Here is a 24,723-nt window from a genome sequence, read left to right on the forward strand (position 1 = left end):
AAACTGCTGCCTTTTTTTTTGAGACAGAGTCTATTGCCCAGACTAGAACGCCATGGTGTCATCATAGCTCACTGCAACCTTGAACTCCTAGGCTCAAGCAATCCTCCTGCCTCACCCTCCCAAATTGCTGAGATTATAGGCATGAGCCACCACACCCATCCTAAACTAAAATTGATTTAAAAATGAATGCAGCATAAGCTATGGTTACCAATCAGAAGGATTAAGTGTATGCCACTGCCTGAGCCATAGTGTACATTAGTCTGTATGTTTTGTATATTTTCCGTGCATCCTTGAGTCCTTGTAGCTTTGTCCATTTGGGGTGTTTTTGTGATTTCATTAGATGGGTGGCTCTCAAGTATAGGGACCATTTCCTAGAGGCACAGAATCAATAGGTTATTTTGTTCTTTTGTGTCCAATATGTATGCCAGTGGTGATGTCCACCTTCTCTAACTTAAATGTGAAAATATTCCATGTGTTATTTCCACTTTTCTTCTTTCCGTTTAAAAAATTTTTGCCTTTGGGCGGCACCTGTGGCTCAGTCAGTGAGGCGCTGGCCCCATATACCGAGGGTGGCGGGTTCAAACCCAGCCCCTATTTTTTGCAACCAAAAAATAGCCGGGCGTTGTGGTGGGCGCCTGTAGTCCCAGCTGCTCGGGAGGCTGAGGCAAGAGAATTGCTTAAGCCCAGGAGTTGGAGGTTGCCGTGAGCTGTGTGAGGCCACAGCACTCTACTGAGGGCCATAGAGTGAGACTCTGCCTCTACAAAAAAGAAAAAAAAAAAAAAATTTTTTTTTGCCTTTTCTTTTAAAACCCAACAGCACAGGGCGGCGCCTGTGGCTCAAGGAGTAGGGTGCCAGTCCCATATGCCAGAGGTGGCGGGTTCCAACCTAGCCCCGGCCAAAAACCACAAAAAAAAAAAAAACCAACAGCACAACTTAGTGTTTAATTATATATTCTCTTCTATTACTCTTCAATTCCTGCCCCAAAATAATGCAAGCTCTTTCAGGCCAATTCCTTGTTACCTTTTCTAGCTCCTGTGGTGTCCAAGACAGGGCAAGTTATATAATAGGCATATAGTAAAACATGTTGAATCAGTGAAATCATGAATATGTTTCTGTCCCCTAGGAGCGGGGTGCCCTGAGCTTTGAGCGTCGCTACCATGTCACTGACCCCTTTATTCGGCGGTTGGGCCTGGAAGCAGAGCTCCAGGTAAGACATCTGGTTTCCACCCTAGATGCAGATGGTCTGCTCTCCATTCTCTGCCTGCAGACTGTCCTCTTGGCATTATTCAAAGGATAAACAAATGTTTCTCTGCAGGTCATACATGAAGGTAACCTCTCCTTTTATTAGGCAGCTAAATTTGAATCAAAGTCAATAATTGACATTGTCACTTAGAAGTGATTTTTTTTTTTTAGAAATAGCGTCTCTCTTTGTCACCCTTGGTAGAGTGCTGTGGTGTCACAGCTCACGGCAACCTCCAGCTCTTGGGCTTAGGCGATTCTCTTGACTCAGCCTCCCGAGTAGCTGGGACTACAGGCGCCTGCCATAATGCCTGGCTATTTTTTGTTGCAGTTTGGCCAGGGCCAGGTTGGAATCTGCCACCCTCAGTATATGGGACCGGCGCCCTACTCACTGAGCCACAGGCGCTGCCCAGAAGTGATTTTTTTTTTTATATAATATTTGCTTTGTGCTTAGAAAAAGTCTGTTGAATTCCATACCACCATTTTTACTGTTGGCTTGAGCAGTAATGATTCTTACTTGTGTATAGAATTTACCCTTTGTGGGCGGCGCTTGTGGCTCAGTGAGTAGGGTGCCGGTCCCATATGCCGGAGGTGGTGGGTTCAAACCCAGCCCCGGCCAAAAACCACAAAAAAAAAAAAAAAGAATTTACCCTTTGTAAATTCTAATTCCTGTACACATGTGCACATAATATATACATGCACATACACTTATTTCAGCATAAAAGCAATGTTATAGTGATATGGATAGGGAATAGGTATTTAAAAACAACATATTTGGAAAGGCCAAAGCCTGAGCTAGAGCGAGATCCCATCTTTAAAAATAGCCCGCACTGTGTGGCCAGGCCTTTGGTCTAAAAGTTCAGCTTTTTATTTTTAATTTTTTTTTTTTTAGTGTATCCATCACCCAAATAGCATTCATAGTATATTCTAGGTGGGTTTGTGTGTGTGTGTGTCTGAGAGAGAGTGAGTTTATTTATTTATTTATTTATTTTTAATTTTTTTTTGTTAAATCATAACTGTACAGTGATGCATTTATGGGGTTCAGTGTCTGATTTGATATACAATGTGAAATGCTTACATTGAACTGATTAACACATCCATCACCTCATTTACTTATTTGTTGTGGTAAGACATTATATTTTTTTCTTAATAGTTTTGAAATGTACCATTGCATTATGCACATTAGGTGAAATTCACCTTTTAAATTGTGTCTGACACAGAAACACTTCATAATGTTAATTCTGTTCTTTTCCACAAGATCATGTTTTGAATCCAGTTTTTATTTATTTATTTTTTATTTTTTATTTTTTGAGACAGAGTCTCAAGCTGTCACCATGGGTAGAGTGCCATGGCCTCACAGCGGACAGCAACCTCAAACTGCTGGGTTTAAGAATTCTCTTGCCTCAGCCTCCGGAGTAGCTGGGACTACAGGCACCCACCACAACACCCGGTTATTTTTTGGTTGTAGTTGTCATTGTTTGGTGGGCCCGGGCTGGATTTGAATCCACCAGCACTGGTGTAGGTGGCTGGCACCTTAGCCACTTGAGCTACAGGCGCTGAGCCTGAATCCAGTTTTTAGCTGTCCTACCGAATTTAGTGTTTTCTGCATCTTGAATAAGAATTCTCATAAGTTCCTTCAGGTTAGTATTTGTAAGTGATCATATTGGTTTTAGAAAAAGACTAGAAAGAAATTTATTGGGCCAGGTGTAGTGGCTCACACCTGTAATCCCAACATTTTGGGAGGCCAAAGTGGGAGGATTGCTGAAGCCAGGAGTTCAAGACCAGCCTGGGCAACATAGTAATATCCCAGCTCTATAAAATGAAGTGAAATAAATAATAAAATAGTAAAATAAAATAATAAACATTAGCTGGATATGGGCTGTGTGCAGTGGCTCATGCCTGTAATCCTAGCTCACTGGAAGGCCAAGGTGGGTGGATTGCCTGAGCTCAGGAGTTTGAGAACAGCTTGAGCATGAGTGAGACCCTGTCTCTAAAAAAATAGCTGGGCATTGGCTGGACGCGGTGGCTCACTCCTGTAATCATAGCATTCTGGGAGGCTGAGGCAGGTGGATTGCCTAAGCTTACGAGTTCGAGACCAGCCTGAGCTACAACGAGATCCCATCTTTAAAAATAGCCTGGCATTGGGCAGCGCCTGTGGCTCAACGGAGTAAGGTGCTGGGCGCCTGTAGTCCCACCTACTCAGGAGGCTGAGGCAAGAGAATTGCTTGAGCCCAAGAGTCTGAGGTGAGTTATGACACCACGGCACTGTTCTGGGGGCAACAGAGTAATAAAAATAAATAAAAATAAGTTCTAAAGATCATTTTCTCATCTGTAAAATAATGTCTCTTAGGCCTGTGGGAGAAGAATAAATAAGTTAATTTACGTAAAATACTTAGTACAGTGCTTAGCATATTGTAAAAGTCCATGGTCTATAACACTGAAACATTATTTGCTATTTTTGTTGTTGTTATTTATAGAAAAGTCTTAAAAGTTTCCTAAGATGCCACTCCTACAATACTGATTTGTTGGCATCACTGTTTAAGACTTTATAGTAATGGGTGGCGCCTGTGCCTCAGTGAGTAGGGTGCCAGACCCATATACCAAGAGTGGCAGGTTCAAAGCCGGCCCCGGCCAAACTGCAACAAAAAAATAGCCGGGCGTTGTGGTGGGTGCCTATAGTCCCAGCTACTTGGGAGGCTGAGGCAAGAGAATCACCTAAGCCCAAGAGCTGGAGGTTGCTGTGAGCTGTGTCTACTGAGAGCAACAAAGTGAGACTCTGACTCTAAAAAAAAAAAAAAGACTCTGTGGTCATTTCCTTCCTTTATTTCCCATCATTGTCAGATATGGACCTCATGTTACTTAACAATAGTTGATCTTTGGCATTAGGAAAAGATTACCAGGGAGTGAGGATGGGATAAGAGAGAGAGAAAATCAATAGTAAAACCTCCTGCCTTTTGGTGGTTATTAATTATAATTTTTTCTTGTTTAGATCTGGGTAAAACACTTTTTTTCTAGACTTCCTAATTTTCTACTTATTTTGTTTTTGTTTTTGTTTTTGTTTTGAGACAGAGTTGCCTCTGTTGCCTCAGGTGGAGTACTTTGGCAATAGCCTAGCTCACAGCACCCTCAAACTCCCAGACTCCAGTGTTCCTCCTGCCTCAACTTACTGAGTAGCTGGCACAATAGGCATATGCCATGATGCCCGGCTAATTTTTCTATTTTTAGTAGAGACAGAGTTTTGCTCTTGCTCAGGTTGGTCTTAAACTCGCGAGCTCAAGTAGTCCTTAAGCATTGATTCCTTTGCACTCCTCCCTCTTTCATATTAAACAATTGTTGTTGGCACTCTCACATCTTGTCACCATGGATTCTTCTTCATGTGTCTGCCTCCCAGAGTGCTAGGATTATAGGCATGAAGCACCACACCTGGCCTACTTTTTTAGTTTTTTTCTAAACTGAAAGAGAACGCTTATGACCTAGTGTTGAATATTTAGTAGCTAGTCAATAAAAACCTGTTGGTTTAATTGGCTTTTTTGACTTTCTGTATTAGAGTTAGCTTTTGTAACCTTATATCTCTTTAGCCATGTTATTTTTCTAGTTTCTAGTTTAATAATTTGGCCTGATTTTACCTTTCGACTTCATATTTTATGTCACTTGAAAATTAGAATTTACCCAGTCTAATATTTCTTTTTCTTTTTTTTTGAGACAGAGCCTCAAGCTGTCACCCTGGGTAGAGTGCTGTGGCATCACCACTCACAGCAACCTCCAACTCCTGGGCTTAAGCGATTCTCTTGCCTCAGCCTCCCAAGTAGCTGGGACCACAGGCACCCGCCACAACGCCCAGCTATTTTTTTGTTGCAGTTGTCATTGTTGTTTGGTGGGCCCCGGCTTGAATCCGCCAGCTCAGGTGTATGTGGCTGGCGCCTTAGCCATTTGAGCCACAGGCACCGAGCCCCCAGTCTGATATTTATTACGCTTCCCGTATATTGGGAGAATTTGTACCCACAGAGCTGACTCTTTAAAAAGCATCCAAGTTGGCTCGGCGCTTGTAGCACAAAGCCAGCCACATACACCAAAACCTGCAGGTTTGGACCAGGCCTGGGTCAGCTAAACAACAAAGACAACTGCCACAACAACAACAAAAAATAGCTGGGCATTATGGCAGACATCTGCAGTCCCAGCTACTTGGGAGGCTGAGGCAAGAGAATTGCTTAAGCCCAAGAGTTGGAGGTTGCTGTGAGCTGTAATGCCATGGCACTCTACCAAGAGAGATAGTGAGACTCTGTTTAAAAACAAAAAAGCATCTGGGCGGCGCCTGTGGCTCAAGGAGTAGGGCGCCGGTCCCATATGCCGGAGGTGACGGGTTCAAACCTAGCCCCAGCCAAAAACCAAAAAAAAAAGCATCCAAGTTAACTTGATGTTCTCTCCTCTGTGTTCATCCTACTAGTTGGATTCTGAAAGTCTACTTTTTTAAGTTAATTGTCTTTTCCTTTTATTATTCTTTTCTAAAAGTTGATGTCTTCTGGTTTGTTCTGACTAGTTAGGTCTATAATTATTTTCTTCTTGAGGAAGATCTGAATTAAGAAGTACATTGATCCCTTTGCATTCTCCCTCTTTCATGTTAAAAAATTGTCCTTGGCACTCTTATATCTTGTTACAATGGATTCTTCTTCCTTTTTTTTCTTTGAGATGGTATTTCACTATGTTGCCAGGACTAGTGTGCAGTAGTGTGATCACAGCTCACAGCAACCTCAAACTGCTAGGCTCAAGTGATTCTTCTGCCTCAGCTCCCCCAAATAGCTGGGACTACAGGTAAATGCCACCATGCCTGGCTATTCTTTCTTTCTTTCTTTATTTTTGAGACAGAGCCTCAAGCTGTTGCTCTGGGTAGAGCACTGTGGCATCACAGTTCACAGCAACCTCCAACTCCTGGGCTCAAGCGATTCTCCTGCCTCCGCCTCCCAAGTAGCTGGGACTACAGGCGCCTGCCACAATGCCCGGCTATATTTTTGGTTGCAGCCGTCAGTGTTGTTTGACAGGCCAGGGCTGGATTCGAACCCGCCAGCTCAGGTGTATGTGGCTGGCGCCTCAGCCTCCTGAGCCACAGACGTCGAGCCTTCTTTTTTTTTTTTTTTTATTAAGAGACAGAGTCTCACTTTGTCGCCCTCAGTAGAGGGCTGTGGCATCACAGCTCACAGCAACCTCAAACTCTTGGGCTTAGGCGATTCTCTTGCCTCAGCCTCCCAAGCACCTGGGACTACAGGCACCTGCCACAATGCCTGGCTATTTCTTTTTTGTTGTTGTTGCAGTTTGGCTGGAGCTGGGTTTGAACCTGCCACCCTTGATATATGGGGCTGACACCCTACTCACTGAGCTACAGGCGTTGCTCACATCTTTTTTTATATTATTATTTTTGGGATGGGATCTCATTATGTTGTCCTGGCTGATCTCAAACTCCTGGCCTCAAGCAATCCTCCTGCCTCAGCCTCCCAACCACTGGGATTACTGACATGAGCCACAGTGCCTAGCCTGCCTTCATTCTTCTATCAAATATAAAACTCAACAAATATTCTCTTCCCAATCCCAATGTGTCCATTATTATTCTGAGAAATTTCACGGATTGTTGAACACAGTGGGCCAGAGAGACCACAGATTTGCTTCCAAGACAATTTTAGATTAAACAAGTTAACTTACAAAGCAGTAAATGTGTTATGCTAACGTGAGAGATGCAAGAGGACATAGAGGGTATTCAATTCAAGAGAACAAAGAATACAAGTGATAGGGAGGGATGACAGTTGAGGTGAGGAAAGAATTGGTAGAAAGGAAAAGTTGAAAATAGAAGAAAGCAGGGAGATAATACAGGGTGGGGATTTTATCAGATGAATGTTGCAAGAGAATGATTGTTAGTAATGGAGCATTAATTCTTTTCCTTTCTTGCTTTCTTTTTTTTTTTTTTCCCTTTTGAGATAGAGTCTCACTTTGTGGCCCTCGGTAGGGTGCCACAGCATCACAGCTCACAGCAACTTCAAACTCTTGGGCTTAAGCGATTCTCTTGCTTCAGTCTCCCAAGTAGCTGGGACTAAGCTGCTCACCACATTGCCCTGGCTATTTTTTGGTTGTAGTTGTCATTGTTGTTTGGCAAGCCTGGGCCGGATTCGAACTTGCCAGCTCTGGTGTATGTGGCTGGCACCCTAGTAACTGAACTACAGGCACTGAGCCTGGAGTGTTGATTCTTAGCTGGCTAATAAAGCCACTAGGTGGTACATGAGGAGAAAGTGGAGGGGTTGGCTGACTGGACTTGGAGGTCTTTGTGAAAATGAAGAACCATTGATTCATGAGATAGACAGCAAGACAGCTATTCTTTTGTATTTTTTTCACTTTATTAATATATCTTGGAAATCCCATCCCCTATGAACTCATAGAGTCCTTCCTTAGCATAGTAGTATACCATTAATGTAGATGTACCAGGATTTTGTCAATAAATGTCCTGTGTATAAATAAAGCTGAGTGCGGTGGCTCATACCTGTAATCCCAGCACTCTGGGAGGCCAAGGCAGGTGGATTGCCTGAGCTCAGGAGTTCAAGACCAGCCTGAGGAAGAGCAAGACTCTGTCTCTAAAAATAGCTATGCATTGTGGTGGGTGCCTACAGTCCCAGCTACTTGGGAGGCTAAAGCAAGAGGATCACTTGAGCCCAAGAGTTGAGGTTGCTGTGAGCTGTGATGCCAAGGGCAATAAAGTGAGGCTCTGTCTCAAAAAAAGAATTTCCTATGTATGTAAACTATTATTTCTAATAGTTTATAATTATAGCAATACCATAATGAAAGACCCTACACATATGTATTTTAGTATTGCTGGAGATGTATCACCAGGGTAAAAAAAACCTAAACTGGGGAGTGCTGGTCAGAGGGTAAATGTAAATGTGGTTTTGTCAGATATTGTCAAATTTCCCACCATGGGAGTTTGTGCCATTTTTGTCTTCCCAGTAGGAGTGCACAAGAGTGCCTGTTTCTCTATAACTCACCAATAGACTGTTTAGTTACGCTTTAGAATTTTGTATCATTCTGACAGTAAGCAGTATAGTTTTAAGTTTCATGTCTCTTATGAATGAAGGTGAATATGTATTTCATCTGTTTGAAGGCTATTTTGTTTGTATAATGCAAACTCTTTCCTCACAGATAATAAAGAGAAAAATATACCATTATAGTGGAGGAACCTAGTCACTTTAACTAAGACGAATAAACATCATATGTCACCTGATGTTTTGCACTAAGGACATAAAATCACTGAGGTATTATTTCTGTCAAATTGGTTTACCTAGATCTAATCATGAGGAAACAAACTGAGAGACATTTCTTCACAACAATTGATACGTTCCTCAAAAATGTCAGTGTCATAAAAAGCAAAGAAGAGCGATTTAACTGTTCCAGATAAAAAGAGACTGAAAAGGAAATGACAACTAAATGCAGTGTGTGTTCCTGGATTGGATTCTGGATTAGGAAAATAAAAAGGACATTTTTTTTGACTATTGGTGAAATTTGAATATGTACTATATATTAGATGTTAATATTGTATTAGTGTTAAATTTCCTGATTTTGATAAACATGCTCTAGTTAAATAAAAGAATGCCTATGTTCTTAGAAACATACACTGAAGTAGTTAATTATCAAGGGTCCTGAAGTCTGCAACTTACTTGCAGATTGTTTAGAGAAGGAAGTATGAGCACGTGCGTGCACGCACTTATGCAGGTGTAAAGAGGAAGAGGAGAGGAAGAGAGAAAGCAAGCAAATGTAGCAATGTTAATGAATTAGGTGAAACGTGTGTGTGAGTGTACAGGTGTATAGTAGTACACCGTTATGTAGATGTACCAAGATTTTGTCAATAAATTTCCTATGTGTAAATAAATTTCTAAGTAAATAACTTAGAGTTATTTCTATTTGTTTATAATTACAGCGATACCATATTGAATGAGTGATGTAGTGAAACTCAAAAAAACAAAAAAGAAAGAAAGTACAAAGAACTATGATAGTGGCAGCATCCAAGTAAGAAAGCCAGAAGGAGATTGAGATTAGAGAATTTAAATTTAATATTAATTAGGATTAATTTTAAGCTGTTCTTATATTTAAGACCAAACCACTTTTTCATTTCCTTGGACATCTCTGCTGAGTATTCCACATCCTCTTCAGTTATATGTGCTGTTTCATCTCGGTGAGTTTTATTGTTATAATTAGACAGGAGCCAAATATTCAGGGATTCCCTGCAATTCTCACTTTTTTTGGAGGGGGGATACTTGCTTTCATTTTTGATTCTATCACCAAGGTCTTTCAAATTCACTTTGAAAGTTATGATCTGCCCTAGTTTATTCAATTGAGGGATTTCTTGGCCCAGTATAAGACACTTGCTAGAACAAGGGAGAGGAAAGGAATCTCACTTCACAAATAAAACTGAGCATTTCTAATGTCAGGTAGGTGTGAGCTATGATGTCATGGCACTCTACCCTGAATGACTGAGACTGTCTCACTCACTGTCTGACAATGTCAGGTGGTAGAAATAAGATTAGTAAGATTGGCTCAGCACCCATAGCTTAGTGATTAGGGCGCTGGCCACATACACCAAGGCAGGCGGGTTCAAACCGGGCCTGGGCCTGCTACACAACAATGACAACTGCAACAACAAAAAAATAGCCAGGCGTTGTGGCAGGCGCTCAAGCAATTCACCTGCCTTGGCCTCCCAGAGTGCTAAGATTACCAGTGTAAGCCACCATGCCTAACCAATATTATTCTTGGTTGTGCGTTTTTTTTTTTTTGAGACAGTCTCACTCAGTCACTCAGGGTAGAGTGCCATGACGTCATAGCTTACAGCAACCTCAAATTTCCAGGTTCCAGAAATCTTCTAGCCTTAGCCTCCTGAGTAGCTGGGACTACAGGTGCCTGCCACTACACCTGGCTAGTTTTGTTTTTTCTTTTTCTTTTTTTTTTTTTTTTTGTAGAGACAGAGTCTCACTTTATGGCCCTCGGTAGAGTGCCGTGGCGTCACACAGCTCACAGCAACCTCCAACTCCTGGGCTTAAGCGATTCTCTTGCCTCAGCCTCCCGAGCAGCTGGGACTACAGGGGCACGCCACACGCCCGGCTATTTTTTTGGTTGCAGTTTGGCCGGGGCCGGGTTTGAACCCGCCACTCTCGGTATATGGGGCCGGCGCCCTACCGACTGAGCCACAGGCGCCGCCCTGTTTTTTTTTTTTTCTATTTTTAGTAGAAACAGGGTCTCACTCTAGCTCAGGCTGGTCTCGAACTCCTGAGCTCAAGTAATCCACCCAATTGGCCTCCCAAAGTGCTAGGATTGCACATGTGAGCCACCTCAGTCAGCCCCAATACTCTTTGTAAACAAATTGCAAGTATTATATATCTCACCTTCACAATCTGGCCTGATTGCTTTTTCCATTTTGTTTCTTATATAATTTGAGCAAAAATTCAAGTTACAGGCTCTGTGCCTGTAGCTCAAGTGGCTAAAGCGCCAGCCATATACACCTGAGCTGGCAGGTTTGAATCCAGCCCAGGCCTGCCAAACAACAGTGACGGCTGCAAACAAAAAATAGCCGGGCGTTGTGGCAGGTGCCTGTAATCCCAGCAATTTGGGAGGCGGAGGCAGGAGAATTGCTTCAGCCCTGGAGTTGGAGGTTGCTGTGAGCTGTGCTGCCACAGCACTCTACCTAGGGTGACAGCTTGAGGCTCTGTCTCAAAAAATATATAAATAAAATAAAATAAAATAAATTCAAGTTACAAATTTATGAAAACAAGTTAATAAAGTTAGCTTGATTTCCTTTTTGATAGAATTGGTATACCAGAGCTGTTCCTTAGGCATGGTATAATCTTACTGTAACAGACATGTTGGGTTTGGGGTTTTTGTTTGTTTGTTTGTTTTGTTTATTTCGTTGCTTATTTTTTATTTCTTTGCTTTTTTTTTTTTGAGACAGAGTCCCACCCTATGCCCCTGAGTAGAGTGCAGTGGGTGTGGTAGCTCACTGCAACCTCAAATTAAGGCTGTGGGCATCCCGCTGCCTTAGCCTCAGGAAGCCGCTGGGATTACAGGTGCTTGCCGTGGCGCCCGACTGGGTTTTTCCATTTTTTTCATGAGTCGGGGTCTCACTGTCGATCAGGCAAGTCTCGAACTCCTGAGCTCAAGCAATTCTCCCTCCTCAGCCTCCCACAGTGTTGGGATTACAGGCGTGAGCCACCAAGCCCGGCAGGTTTTTGGGGTTTTTTTACAATGTCATTTTAGGGAAGTAAAATAGATACTACCTTCGTTAAACAGGTCATGTTCAAAGAGAAATAGAAAGGGATATGACTTTGTGAAAGAGTCCTTTCGTAAGGAATCAGGGGTCATCAAAGAATGGCTTGTTTTTTACTTTGGTTATGTGTACAGTTTGGTGGTTTTTAAGTAAATTTACAAGGTTGTACAGTAATCGCTGCTATCTAATTCAAGAACATTTTCATCATCTCAGAAAGGAACCTTTTACCCTTATTTGCAGTCATTCCCCATCTCTCAACCCCTTTCCTACCCCAGCAACCACTAATCTACTTTCTGTCCCTCTGGATTTTCCTATTCTGGACATTTCATGTAAATATTATAGAATCATAAAATATGTGGGTTTTTTATCAGGCTTCTTTCATTTAGGATATTGTTTTCAAAGTTCATTCATGTTGTAGCATGAATCAGTATTCTATTCTTTTTTTTGTGGCTGAATAGCATTTTGTCATCTCTCAGTTTGTCAGTAGGTAAACATTTTTGGCTATAAGGAATAATGCTGCTATGGACATTCATGTGCAAGTTTTTCTGTGGACATATAATTTCATTTCTCTTGGATATATACCTAATGGTGAAATTGCTTGGGCATATGATATCTCAGTGTTTAACTCTTTCAGGAACTGCAAATTTGTATTCCAAAGCAGCACCTCCATTTTATGTTCCAAACAGAAATGTATGAGGGTTAGAATTTCTCAGTATTCTTGCCACCACTTTTTTTTATTTTTTTGAGATAAAGTCTGACTTTGTCACCCTTGATAGAGTGCCATGGCGTCATAGCTCACAGCAACCTCCAGCTCTTGGGCTTAAGTGATTCTCCTGCCTCAGCCTCCCAAGTAGCTCGGACTGACTACAGGCGCCTGCCACAATACCCAGCTATATTTTATCGTTGTTGCAGTTGTCATCGTTGTTTTAGCAGACTCAGGCTGGGATCAAATCTGCCAACCTCGGTGTATGTGGCTGACACCCGGCTTAGGGAATCTTTTTTTTTTTTTTTTTTTCCTTTTTTTTTTAAGACAGAGTCTCACTCTGTTGCCCTCGGTAGAGTGCCATGGTGTCACACCTCACAGCAACCTCCAACTCTTGGGCTTAAGCAATTCTCTCGCCTCAGCCTCCCGAGTAGTAGCTGGGACTACAGGCACCCGCCACTACGCCTAGCAATTTTTGTTGCGGTTGTCACTGCTGTTTTAGCTGGCTGGGGCTGGGTTGGAACCCGCCACCCTTGGTATGTGGGGCCAGCACCCTACCCACTGAGCCACAGGCATCACCCAGCTTTGGGAATCTTAACTGACTGCCCATGTAGTTAGGACAACGCTAAACTGGAGTTAAACTCAGACAGCTCTTTCACTTTACAATTCTGCCTCTCACTAACCAGCTTCAGAGCCTCAACTTCCTGTTGTAAAATGTGCATCTGTGGTTCTTTTGGTTATATCAGGATAAATACTGATTTGTAGACTTCCTAGTTCTTTTCTTTTGTTATTCCTTTAATGCAAATAGTTCCCATCTTTCTCTCCCAGCAAAAATGACTTTTATTATTTTTCCCGTGTATATCTCACATTTTGATAGTGTTGTCTACCAGTTTATATTTACTGATAGTTTCCCATTTTAAAACATTTTTCCATAGCATGACTGCTCATCAGAGCTTCCTGTGCCACATGGTTTACAACACAGATTTTATATGTTTTAATCAAACGCGAAACGCCATAGCATTGGGCCTAGTCTGGGCTGCCCAGTCACCTGTAAATGTTCTTTTCCCACTGGACTTTTAAAATATGTCAACACACCAAAATCAGAACTCACCCAAATGTGTAACACTAAGGGAAAAGTGAGTAAATATGATTTAATCTTTGGATGAATATTCTATAGCCATTTGAAGTGATGCTTATGAGGAGATCATAGTAACATGGAAGAGAGCTAGTGTTACAGTTTTAGAGAAGAGCAGGGGAAATGTGAGGACAGGCAGTGTGTCTGTCTGACTCAGTCATGTCTCCCTGAGCCTAGTACAGTGCTAGCACATAGCAGGCATTTAACTTTTTTTTTTTTGATACACTTTCACTATGTCACCCCCAGTAGAGTGCCATGGTGTCACAGTTCATAGCAACCTTAAACTTTTTTTTTGAGACAGAGCCTCAAGCTGTCACCCTGAGTAGAGTGTCATGGCATCGCAGTTCACAACAACCTCCAACTCCTGGGCTCAAGTGATTCTCCTTCCTCCACCTCCCAAGCAGCTGGGACTACAGGCGCCCGCCACAATGCCCGGTCATTTTTTTGGTTGCAGCCATCATTGTTGTTTGGCAGGACTGGGCTGGATTCCAACCCGCCAGCTCAGGTGTATGTGGCTGGTGCCTTAGTCGCTTGAGCCACAGGTGCCGAGCCTACCTCAAACTCTTGGACTTAAGCGATCCTCTTGCCTCAGCCTCCCGAGTAGCTGGGACTATAGGCGCCTGCCACAACACCTGGCTATTTTTTGAGACAGGGTCTCACTCTTGCTCAGACTGTTCTGAAACCCATGAGCTCAGGGCAGTCCACCTGCCTCAGCCTCCCAGAGTGCTGGGATTACAGGCATGAGCCACCATGCCCATCCCAGGCATTTAACTTTTGAGACAGCTCCATATAAAATAAAGGCAACATAGGCCAGACATGGTGATTCATGCCTGTAATCCTAGTACTATGGGAAGCTGAGACAAAAGGATCACTTAAGGCCAAGAGTTCAAGACCAGCTTGAGCAACATGGCTAACCGCATCTCCTAAAACAGAAAAATTAGCCAGACGTGGTGCTGTGTGTCTGTAGTCCCACCTACTTGGGAAGCTATGGCAGAATGAACCCAGGAGTGGAGGTTGCAGTAAGCTATGATTACATCGCTGCACTGCAGCTTGGATGACAGAGCAAGAAACTGTCCCAAGCAAACAAACAGGCAGCATGACATCGTGATTAAAAGCTAAGCTGTGGAACTCCTACTATTTGTGACAATATGGATGAGCCCAGAGGACATTATGTTAAGTGAAATAAACCAGCACAAAATCACAAATACCACATGCTCTCACTTGCATGTGGACTCTAAAATAAAGTTGATCTCATAAAAATACAGAGTAAGTGGTGGTTGGGAGAATGGAGATACTGGGATAATGTTGGCCAAAGGATACAAACTTTCAATAGAATAAGTTCAAGAGATCTAGTGAACAACATGGTGTCTGTAATCAATAATATATTGTAGTCCTGAAAAATGCTAAGAGAGTGGGTATTGTGTCCTAACCGCAAAAATGGTAACCTTGTGAGGTAATGCGATGCGTATATCAATTAGCTAGATTTAGTCATTCTGCAGTGTGCATCCGGTTTTATCTGTCAGTTACAAAAAAACAAAACAAAAACAAAAACCAAGCTTTGGAATCTGTCAGACATGAGTTCACTGTTTACTCACTATGGGGCCTTTGGTGTATTAACTTTTTCCTCATCTGAAAAATGAGAATGATAATGATGGTGTTACAGTCATAAGATAGTTGCAAAGTATATATGAAAGGCACAGTATTGCTGTTACTAAGACCTTTTTCTCTTTCATTATTGATGTCTAATTTACATAAAAAAGTACATAGGTCTCAAGTATTGATTGAGTTAGAAGAGTTTTTATATTTTTTATTTCTTCCTGTGGACTTGCATAGAGAGGTAGAGTTAGATGAATATGTCTGACTAACTACCACCCACAGCAAGACAGGATATACCTCCAGCACCCTAGAATGTTCCCATGGTGTCCCCTTTTCAGTCAACTCTCCTACCTCAAAGCAACCATTTTCTGCCTCTGTCTCCACAGATTAGTTTGTTATTCTTGTACTTCATGTAAGTAGTATTATATATAGTACATATTCTTTGTTTCTGGCTTCTTTTTCTTAACGTGTTATTCAAGGTTTATCCACGTCCATTCTTTTTTATTGTGAAATAGTATTCTACTGTATGGACATGCCAAAGTTTGTTTATCCATTCTCCTGTTGATGATCATTTGGGTTATTTCTAATTTGGGGTTTTTAAAAACAAAGCAGCTATGAATATTCTCATATCATTCTTTGTATAGATAAATGTTTTCATTTCCCTGGAGTAAATGCCTAGGGTGGAATTGTCTGGTCATAGGGTAGATGTAAATTTAGCTTTATAAGAAATTCTCAGGTAGTTTCTCTAAGGTGACGAGACAGAGTCTTACTCTTTTGCGGGGCTAGAGTACTAGGCATCATCATAGCTCACTGTAGCCTTCTGCCTCAGCTTCCCAAGCAGCAGGAACCTTAGGTACATGCTACCACACCCAGCTAATTTTTCCATGTGTTTTGTTGTTGTTGTTGGACACCGAGTCTCACTTGGTCATTGCCCTGGGTAGAGTGCCATGGCCTCATAGCTCACAGAACCTCAAATTCATGGACTCAAGAGATCCTCTTGCTTCAGCCTCCTGAGTAACTAGGGTTACAGGCATCTGCCACATTGCCTGGCTAGTTTTTCTCTCTTTGGTAGAAATGGGGTCTCATTTTTGCTCAGGCTGGTCTTGAACTCCTGAGATCAAGCAATCCACCTTCCTTGGCCCCCTAAAGTGCTAGGGTTATAGGCATGAGCTACTGTGCCTGGTTAATTTTTCTTTTTTCTTTTTTTTATCGTTGGGGATTCATTGAAGTTATTTTTCTATGTTTTATAGTTGGGGATTCATTGAAGTTATTTTTCTATGTTTTATAGAGATAGGGTCTCGCTCTCAGCTCAGGCTGGTCTCAAATTTCTTACCTCAAAGGATCCTCCCACCTTGGCTCCCTGGAATGCTAGGGTTTTAGGTGTGAGCCACCACTTTATCTTTTTAATACAGATGGAGTAAGGGTGGCATTTGAGATAGTCTAGCACAGCCAAAAAAACCTTTTTTTGTTTTTTTTGAGACAAGAGTCTCATTTGTCACCCTCCGTAGAGAGCTGTGGCATCACAGCTCACAGCACCCTCAAACTCTTGGGCTCAAGAGATTCTCTTGCCTCAGCCTCCCGAGTAGCTGGGATTACAGGTTCCTGCCACAACACCTAGCTATTTTTAGAGACAGAATCTGGCTCTGACTCAGACTGGTCTCAAACCTATGAGCTTAGGCAATCAACCCACCTGGGCCTCCCAGAGCGCTAGGATTGATTACAGATGTGAGCCACTGCATCTGGCCCTCAAAAAAAACTTTGTAATTAAATTGACCTAGGTTCTCTTACTCGTTTGCTAGGCTAGTAACACACTGAGTGTTTACAATTTTGTGTGACCCTGGGTAATTTATTAATATTTAATATCTCTGAGACTTGGGGTTTACCTGTGAAAAGGAAATGATAATGAGATTGTAGTGTTCTTCCTAGCAGTGTTACCATACCACCATACCATGGTAGGGACAGTAGTACAGGTTGTAACACATGCATAGTCTATTAAGCATTTAAAAGCAGTAATAGGCCGGGCATGGTAGCTCATGCCTGTAATCCCAGCATATTGGGAGCCCAGGGTAGGCAGAATCGCCTGGGCTCACGAGTTCGAGACCAGCCTAAGTAAGAGGGAGACTCCATCTCTAAAAACAGCTGGGCATTGTGGCAGGTTGCTGTAGTCTCATCTACTAAGGAGGCTGAGGTGAGATACTCACTTGAGCCCAAGAGTGATAGGTTGCTGCGAGCTGTGATGCCAGAGCACTCTACCAGGGTAGAGTGAGACTTTGTCTCAAAAAATAAATAAAATAAATAAATAAAAGCAGTAATAAAAACATTAAAAGTCCATTGGCTTTTATCATTATTATCCACCTATAGTTCTTAGGAATGTCAGTGATAAAATACTTCTTACCTCTTCTTCCTCCTCTTACAGTGTGCTACCTAACATACTTTAGAGACTTATAACAAATAGTAATTATAATCAATTTTTTTTTTGAGACAGAGTCACCCGTGGTAGAGTGCTGTGGTGTCACAGCTCACAGCAACCTCAAACTCTTAGGCTGAAGCAATTCTCTTGCCTCAGCCTCCCGAGTAACTGGGACAACAGGCACTCGCCACAATGCCTGGCTATATTTTTGTCGCAGTTATCGTTGTTTAGCAAGCCCAGGCCGGGCTCAAACCTGCCAGCCCCTGTGGCCAGCGCCCTACCACTGAGCTACGGGTGCCAAGCTGATATAATCAATATTTAATAAAGTTATATATAGGAACTGAAGGTCAGGTTATAATTTGGAATTTATGTGAGGTTTAAAATTTTTATTGTAGGTTCTTTTCCTGTATTCTTCCTATTTCCCCCAGTTGCCTGGTGTGCCAGGCTCCTCCTAAGTAGAAATGTTTGCATCCCTAAACAACCCCTTCTCTCAGTTCCTTAGCCATTTTTTCCTTTTTTTTTTTTTTAACCACTGTTTAATTCCATGTCATAAGCTCAGCTTCTTTCATTGTATTTTTCTTTTTTTGTTTTTTTTTTTTTGGCCAGAGCTGGGTTTGAACCCACCACCTCCGGCATATGGGACCAGCGTCCTACCCCTTTGAGCCACAGGCACCGCCCCATTTTATTTGTCAAGATGATTATTGATTGTGTACCTATAACCAAACCACTATTATTTATTACAGCCAAATCACTTCTCTGAAAACACTCTTATTCCTTGTAAGGTAGGTTCCCAAATGCGTGTTCTAACTCATTAAGCCCTTTCTTAATATTTTTAATAATGGTTACTATGTATTTTTGAAGAACCTTGCCTGAAGCTTTTTTCTTTTTCTTTCTTTCTTTTTTTTTAAGAGACAGAGTCTCACTTTGTTGCCCTTGGTAAAGTGCTGTGGTGTCACAGCTCACAGCAACTTTCAGCTCTTGGGCTTAGGTGATTCTCTTGCCTCAGGCTCCCGTGTAGCTGGGACCACAGGCACCAACCACAAAGCCTGGCTATATTTTGTTGCAGTTTGGCTGGGGCCAGGTTTGAACCCGCCGCCCTCAGTATATAGGGCCAGCGCCCTACTCACTGAGCCATAGGTGCTGCCCTGAACTTTCTTTCTTTCTTTTTTTTTTTTTTTGCAGTTTTTGGCCAGGGTGGATTTGAACCTGCCACCTCCGGTATATGGGCCAGAGCCCTACTCCTTGAGCCACAGGCACCACCCTGAACCTTCTTTCTATACTTTCTCCAACTTATTTGCCTCTGAGCTATTTTTAACCATGTAAAAATGAATCACAAGTATAATATTTGTCCACTGTGGCCCCTGTCTTCTGTACTTTGAATGGGTTACTAATTTGAAGACAAATACATTGGACAAATACATTCTTGAGAGCCTGGGGTCTCTCCTGCATCCTGTTATTATTAGCTGTGCCACATGAGGCAGATTACCTAACCTCTCTGAGCATTATTCTTCTTATCTGTGAAATGAATAATGATACCTGTCTCTTAAAGGTGACTGTGAATGTAAAGTGCTATATTAGTTTCCTGTTACTGCCAGAACAAATTATCACCCAACACAAATTTATTGTCTTACAGTTTTGTAGATCAAAATTTTGATAAAGATCTTACCAGGCTAAAATCAAGGTGTTGTCAGGGCTGCGTTCCTTCTGGAGGCTATAGAGTAGAAACTATTGCTTTGCTATTTCCAGCTTCTGGAGGTTGCTACGCTTCTTGGTTCCTGCCCCCATCCTTCATCTTTGAAGCCAGCAGCAATAGGTCCAGTCCCTTTCACACCTCCATCTCTCCAGTTCTTAGAAGCCAGGAAAGGTTCTCTGATTTTAAGGATTCATGTAATTAGAGTGGGCCCACCTGGATAGTCTAGGATTATCTCTCCATTTCAAAGTCCTGACCTCAATCACATCTACAAAGTTCCTTTTGCCATCTACAAAAATAACATATTCATAAGTTTCAGAAGATTAGGACATGGACATCTGTAGGAGGCCATTATTCTGCCTACTACAAGTGCTCAGCTTAGCTCTGTGCCTTTGTGAGCCCTTAATAAGTGGCAGTCATTCAAGGTCCTTGGAATTCTGCAAGATTCCAAGCTGATGCTGTGACTCCTGGCATGAGTCATTTACAGTGTGCTGGGAAAATGAGAGGACTGGCTCAGCAGCTAGGGCACCAGCCACATACACTGGAGCTGGTGGGTTCGAACCCAGCCCGAGCCTGCCAAACAGCAATGACAACTATAACCAAAAAATAGCCAGGCATTGTGGCAGGTACCTGTAGTCCCAGCTACCTGGGGAGACTGAAGCAAGAGAATCGCTTAAGCCCAAGAGTTTGAGGTTGCTGTGAGCTGTGAGGCCACAACACTCTACCTAAAGCAACATAGTGAGACTCCGTCCCAAAAAAAAAGAAAGAAATTATTTTTACCCAGAAACAGTGACCAGAAACGTGTGAGGTTTCAACCAACTGTCATAGGAAAACAAGAGACGTTAGGTTAGCAAGTAACTGTAAGTTTGAACAGTGTGTCAGTAATGTATGTAAGTGGAGGACAAGAAATGAGTTTCACTCCAGATGAGAATCTGTACAGGACAAAGGGTCAAGGGAAGGAGGCCAGTGTGGTGGTGTGTGCCTGTAATCCCAGCTGCTTGGGTGGCTGCAGGAGGATCACTTGAACTCAGGAGTTCAAGGCTGCGGTGAGCTATAATCATGCCACTGCATTCCATCCTGGGTGACAGAGCAAAACCCTGTCTTTTAAATAAAGAAAGAAAAATAAAAAAGAGGGAAGGAAAAGGCAGAGAACACATTTTCTGACTAGACAGTTGGAAGAGTCAATGTGTTCATATCTTGCAGTTCTTCTCACTAGTCCTACTGGACTCATTTATTCATTTAGGCAACAGATACATGCCAGGCACTATGCGTGGCCTTGAGGATGCAATGAATACAATCCACAAAGCCTGTGTTTTGCAGAGTTCAATCTGCTGGAAGAAAACAATCAAGTCGACACAGAGCCACGATGCAGCATGACATTAGGACCCCACAGGCAGGGCATGCCTCCCTCCCACATCTATAGGGGAGGGAAATGTCACCTGAGACCTGAAGAATGAATTAGAGCTTTTTGATTAGGATGCTTTGGCTCACAAGTAACAGCCAACTCAAATTACCTTAAACAATAATGAAATGATGGGCTCACTTAACTGAAAATGTAGGATAGGTGTTCAGGTTGGTTACTCTGGCTGCTGTGGTTCCATTTTTCTGTTTCCCTGGGCTGGATGCTCCTCTGTGTGTTGATTTCAGGCTGGCTTCCCTCATGGTGGAAAGATGTGCAGCAGTTCTAGGTGGCACTTTAGTACATCCAGCCTGCCAAGGAAGAAAGGCATCTCTTCCATAGACTCTCTTAAGAATGAGAAAACTCCTTTTCCAGAATCTACGAGCATTGTTCCCCCTTGCATCTTTGCATCTGATTGGGGTTACATTTCTGAGCCAATCCCTGTGGCCAATTGAATAACACATCCTATTTGGTTTAGGCCTAAGTTCCTGAACCTGTCATTGTGGCAAGGACAGTGGACTAATGCGTCCTGAAACATATGGTCTGATTTGGGGCAGGGAGATAAATATCAATCAAGGAGCTCTTAGGAATGAGGGAGGGTGAAGGAACAAAAGAACAGTATGTAGGAATGCCTAGTGACTGCTTCTATCCTGTCTTGTAAGACTCATTGCTCCTTCAAACCTTCTGCTTATTCATAGATCCTGTCAAAGTCTTACTTTGTTACCCTCAGTAGAGTGTGTGGCATCATAGTTCACAGCAACCTCAAACACTTGGTCTCAAGCAATTCTCTGGCCTCAGCCTCTCAAGAGCTGGGACTACAGGTGCCCACCACAGCATCTGGCTAGTTTTTCTATTTTTTAGTAAAGACTGGGTCTCACTCTTGCTCTGATTGGTCGTGAACTCCTGAGCTCAAGCATTCCACCACCACCCCCCCCCCCCAGCCTCCCATAGTGCTAGGATTACAGGCATGGGCCAGCATGCCCAGCTAATCCTGTGTCTTTATAACTCCACCTTCACTGCTATTTCTCTCTGTGCATGCTTCCTGCTTCAGAGACTGCCTCAATCTCTTCATGTTTCTGATTCAAATCTTCAGAATCAAGACTCTGGCTCAGTTTACCTTACTAGCTCAGGCTCTACCTGCCTGAAGCAAGCTTTAGAAGACACCCAGGGACTTTGTTTTATATACTGCTATACCCTCAACATCTGAACAATACCTGGCATGCAGTAGGTGCTTGATAAATATGTACTGAATGAAGGAAAGATTAGCCTTCGAGTTAATTGGATGCCCTTGAGTCAAAGGCTCTCTGGGCACATTTTCTGTGGCTGAGGGGACGACCCTTGAAGGGGTTATTGCCATATCCCTTTTAGTAATAAAAGCTGAGATTTGTTTATATTTCACTTTTATGACTTTTTTTTCTTTTTTTGGAGACAGGTTCTCTTTCTGTCACCTAGACTAGAGTGCAGGGGCATTATCATAGCTCACTGCAACTTCAAATTCCTGGCCTCTAGTGATCCTCCCACCTTGGACTCTCAAAGTGCTGGGATAAGCCACTGCACCCAACCCATTTCTACTGCTTTCTACTATCTGAACTTTAGTTTACTTTTCTGCAAGATGGCATCAATGAAACCTACCCATTGTGGCTCAGAGGTTCCCACTATCAAATGAGATTGTGAATATGAAAGGACTTTATTTCTTGTAAGATGTTAGTCAGTGTAAGTCAGTTCTGGCCACTTATAGGTAGTTGGACATCACTGAACATGGAAGGCTGGTTTACCTTTCTGAAGGGCTCACTTAACTGGAAGTGTAGGGTAGGTTGAACTGTGTTAAATTCCCCAGGAGAACCTCTAACCAGCTCTCTTCTTGTCCCTTTCAATTTACTCCCCCAGGGTCACTCAGGATGTGTCAACTGTCTGGAATGGAATGAGAAAGGAGAGTAAGTATGAGCCAGAGCACCTGGAGAAGGGAGTAAGGAGGCTGGGAGAAGGAGGTTCCTTCCTTAGTGGATGTAAGGAAAAGAGTGGACCCAAGTGAAAGAAGACTGCTGCTCTCTGCTGTTCTTAAGTTTAGGCCATAATTTTTAACACACAATTAAACAATTAATCGTAGATAGATGAAACATTGGATAACCAAACACTTATTTTTTTTTTTTAATAAGCAGTGTGCTCAAGGAATAACAGGAAATTCCCCAAACAAAATGGAAGAGAATCAACTAACGTGTATAAGATAACCTTAAATTCTATGACATCCACTGTTCTTCAAGTTCTGTGTGGCCTGACTCCTTATAAACTGGAAACATGGGATGGGGAAAAGAACCTGGGAGCTTGAGGAAAGACCAGAATCTCTTACTCTGCTTGCAGCTTGCTGGCCTCTGGTTCTGATGACCAGCACACGATTGTGTGGGACCCGCTGCACCATAAGAAGCTGCTCTCCATGCACACAGGACACACTGCAAATATCTTCTCTGTCAAGGTGAGCAGGATAAGCCCAAAGCAAATGAAAGGTGACTGGGCTGTGGGCACGGTCATGTTGGCATTTATGTGTCCCATGCACCTGGTGGGGGTCACAGACACCGTAATAATCTAGCATCTGATGGTGATTCCTTAAACTCCATATATTTTCCATCTTCTTCTTCCTCTCTCAGAGCCAAAAGGACAATTCTAGATGAATTTATGTTTATGTGAATGAGTTTTGTTCTGAACATGACTCTTGTATCTGCCTCTTGGAAGTTATATGAATGGCATATCGCCTGACCTCTCTGTGTCTTTTTATTCATCTGTAAAAAGGAAGTAGCCAAGGAAAATTTCCTAGATTCATGAACAAAGGAATAATAAATCATTTAATTTTTTAAAAACAAAGTAGCAATCCACAGGGTTGATGTGACAGTTCAATGAGATGAAAAATAAAGCCTGTGCCTAGTGCTTTTAGCTGTTCTACCTTTTCTATTTTTTTTTTTTTTTAAGAGACAGAGTCTCACTTTTGTCACCCTTAGTAGAGTCCTATGGCATTACAGCTCACAGCAATCTCCAGCTCTTGGACTTAGGTGATTCTCTTGCCTCAGCCTCCCGAGTACCTGGGACTACAGGCACCCACCACAACGCCTGGCTATTTTTTGTTGCAGTTTGGCCGGGGCTGGGTTCGAACCCACCACCCTTGGTATATGGGGCTCTCACCCTACTCACTGAGCCATAGGTGCTGCCCTGTTGTACCTTTTCAGAAGAAATGAAGCTTACAGTTTTCTGGTAGAGGGGAGCTGAGCTAAGGAGAAGTAGATTTACACAAGTGTCTTCAGGCCTTTGAAACGTTGTTATGTGTAAATGACATGAAAATGTGTTTTGTTTTTTTTTTTTAAGAGACCAGAGTCTCACTTGGTTGCCCTTGGTAGAGTGCTGTGGCAGCATAGCTCACAGCAACCTCACATTCCTGGGTTCAAGGAATCCTCCTGGATCAGCCTCTAGAGTAGCTGAAACAATAGGCACCCGCTATAACACCCAGCTAATTTTTCTATGTTTTTTTTTTTTTTTTTGAGACAGAGCCTCATGCTGTCACCCTGGGTAGAGTGCCATAGCATCACAGCTCACAGCCACCTCCAACTCCTGGGCTCAAGCAATTCTCCTGCTTCCACTTCCCAAGTAGCTGGGACTACAGGCGCCTGCCACAACACCCGGCCATTTTTTGGTTGCCACTGTCGTTGTTTTTTTGGCGGGCCCTGGCTGGATTTGAACCCGCCAGCTCAGGCGAATGTGGCTGGCGCCTTAGCCACTTGAACCATAAGTGCAGAGCCTAATTTTTCTATTTTTGGATCTCACTCTTGCTCAAGTTGGTCTTGAATTTCTGAGCTCAAGTAGTCTTCCTGCCTCGGCTTCCCAGCGTGCTATGATTACTAGTGTGAGCAACCACTCCTGGCCATTTTTTTTTTTTTTTTTTTTTTTTTAGAGACAGAGTCTTTACTCTGTCACCCATGCTAGAGTACAGTGGTATGATCATAGCTCACTGCAGCCTTAAGTTCCTGGACTGAAGCAATCCTCCCACCTCAGCCCAGCCTCCCAAGTAACTGGGACTTCAGACATACACCACCACCCCTGCTATTTTTTTTTCTGTAGAGACAGAGTCTCACTTTATCACCCTTGGTAGAGTGCCGTAGTGTCACACAGCTCACAGCAACCTGCAGCTCCTGGGCTTAGGCGATTCTCTTGCCTCAGCCTCCCAAGTAGCTAGGACTACAGGCGCCTGCGACACACCTGGCTATTTTTTTGTTGCAAATTAG

The 24,723-nt window shown here is 42.8% G+C and overlaps 1 protein-coding gene across 2 annotated transcripts in view; it reads left to right on the forward strand.

Annotated features, from left to right (window-relative positions):
- WDTC1 (WD and tetratricopeptide repeats 1) overlaps positions 1 to 24,723 on the forward strand; it is a 78,612-nt gene that overhangs the window by 26,948 nt on the left and 26,941 nt on the right. For both annotated transcript variants that reach the window (XM_053576428.1, XM_053576429.1), the window contains exons 3-5: positions 1,125 to 1,208; positions 22,346 to 22,392; positions 22,817 to 22,928. In XM_053576428.1, coding sequence (XP_053432403.1) covers positions 1,125 to 1,208; positions 22,346 to 22,392; positions 22,817 to 22,928 — 243 coding nt within the window. The remainder of the gene's footprint in view (positions 1 to 1,124; positions 1,209 to 22,345; positions 22,393 to 22,816; positions 22,929 to 24,723) is intronic.

The sequence above is a fragment of the Nycticebus coucang genome, chromosome 22 (genome assembly GCF_027406575.1).
Source record: "Nycticebus coucang isolate mNycCou1 chromosome 22, mNycCou1.pri, whole genome shotgun sequence".
NCBI classification, from domain to species: domain Eukaryota; kingdom Metazoa; phylum Chordata; class Mammalia; order Primates; family Lorisidae; genus Nycticebus; species Nycticebus coucang.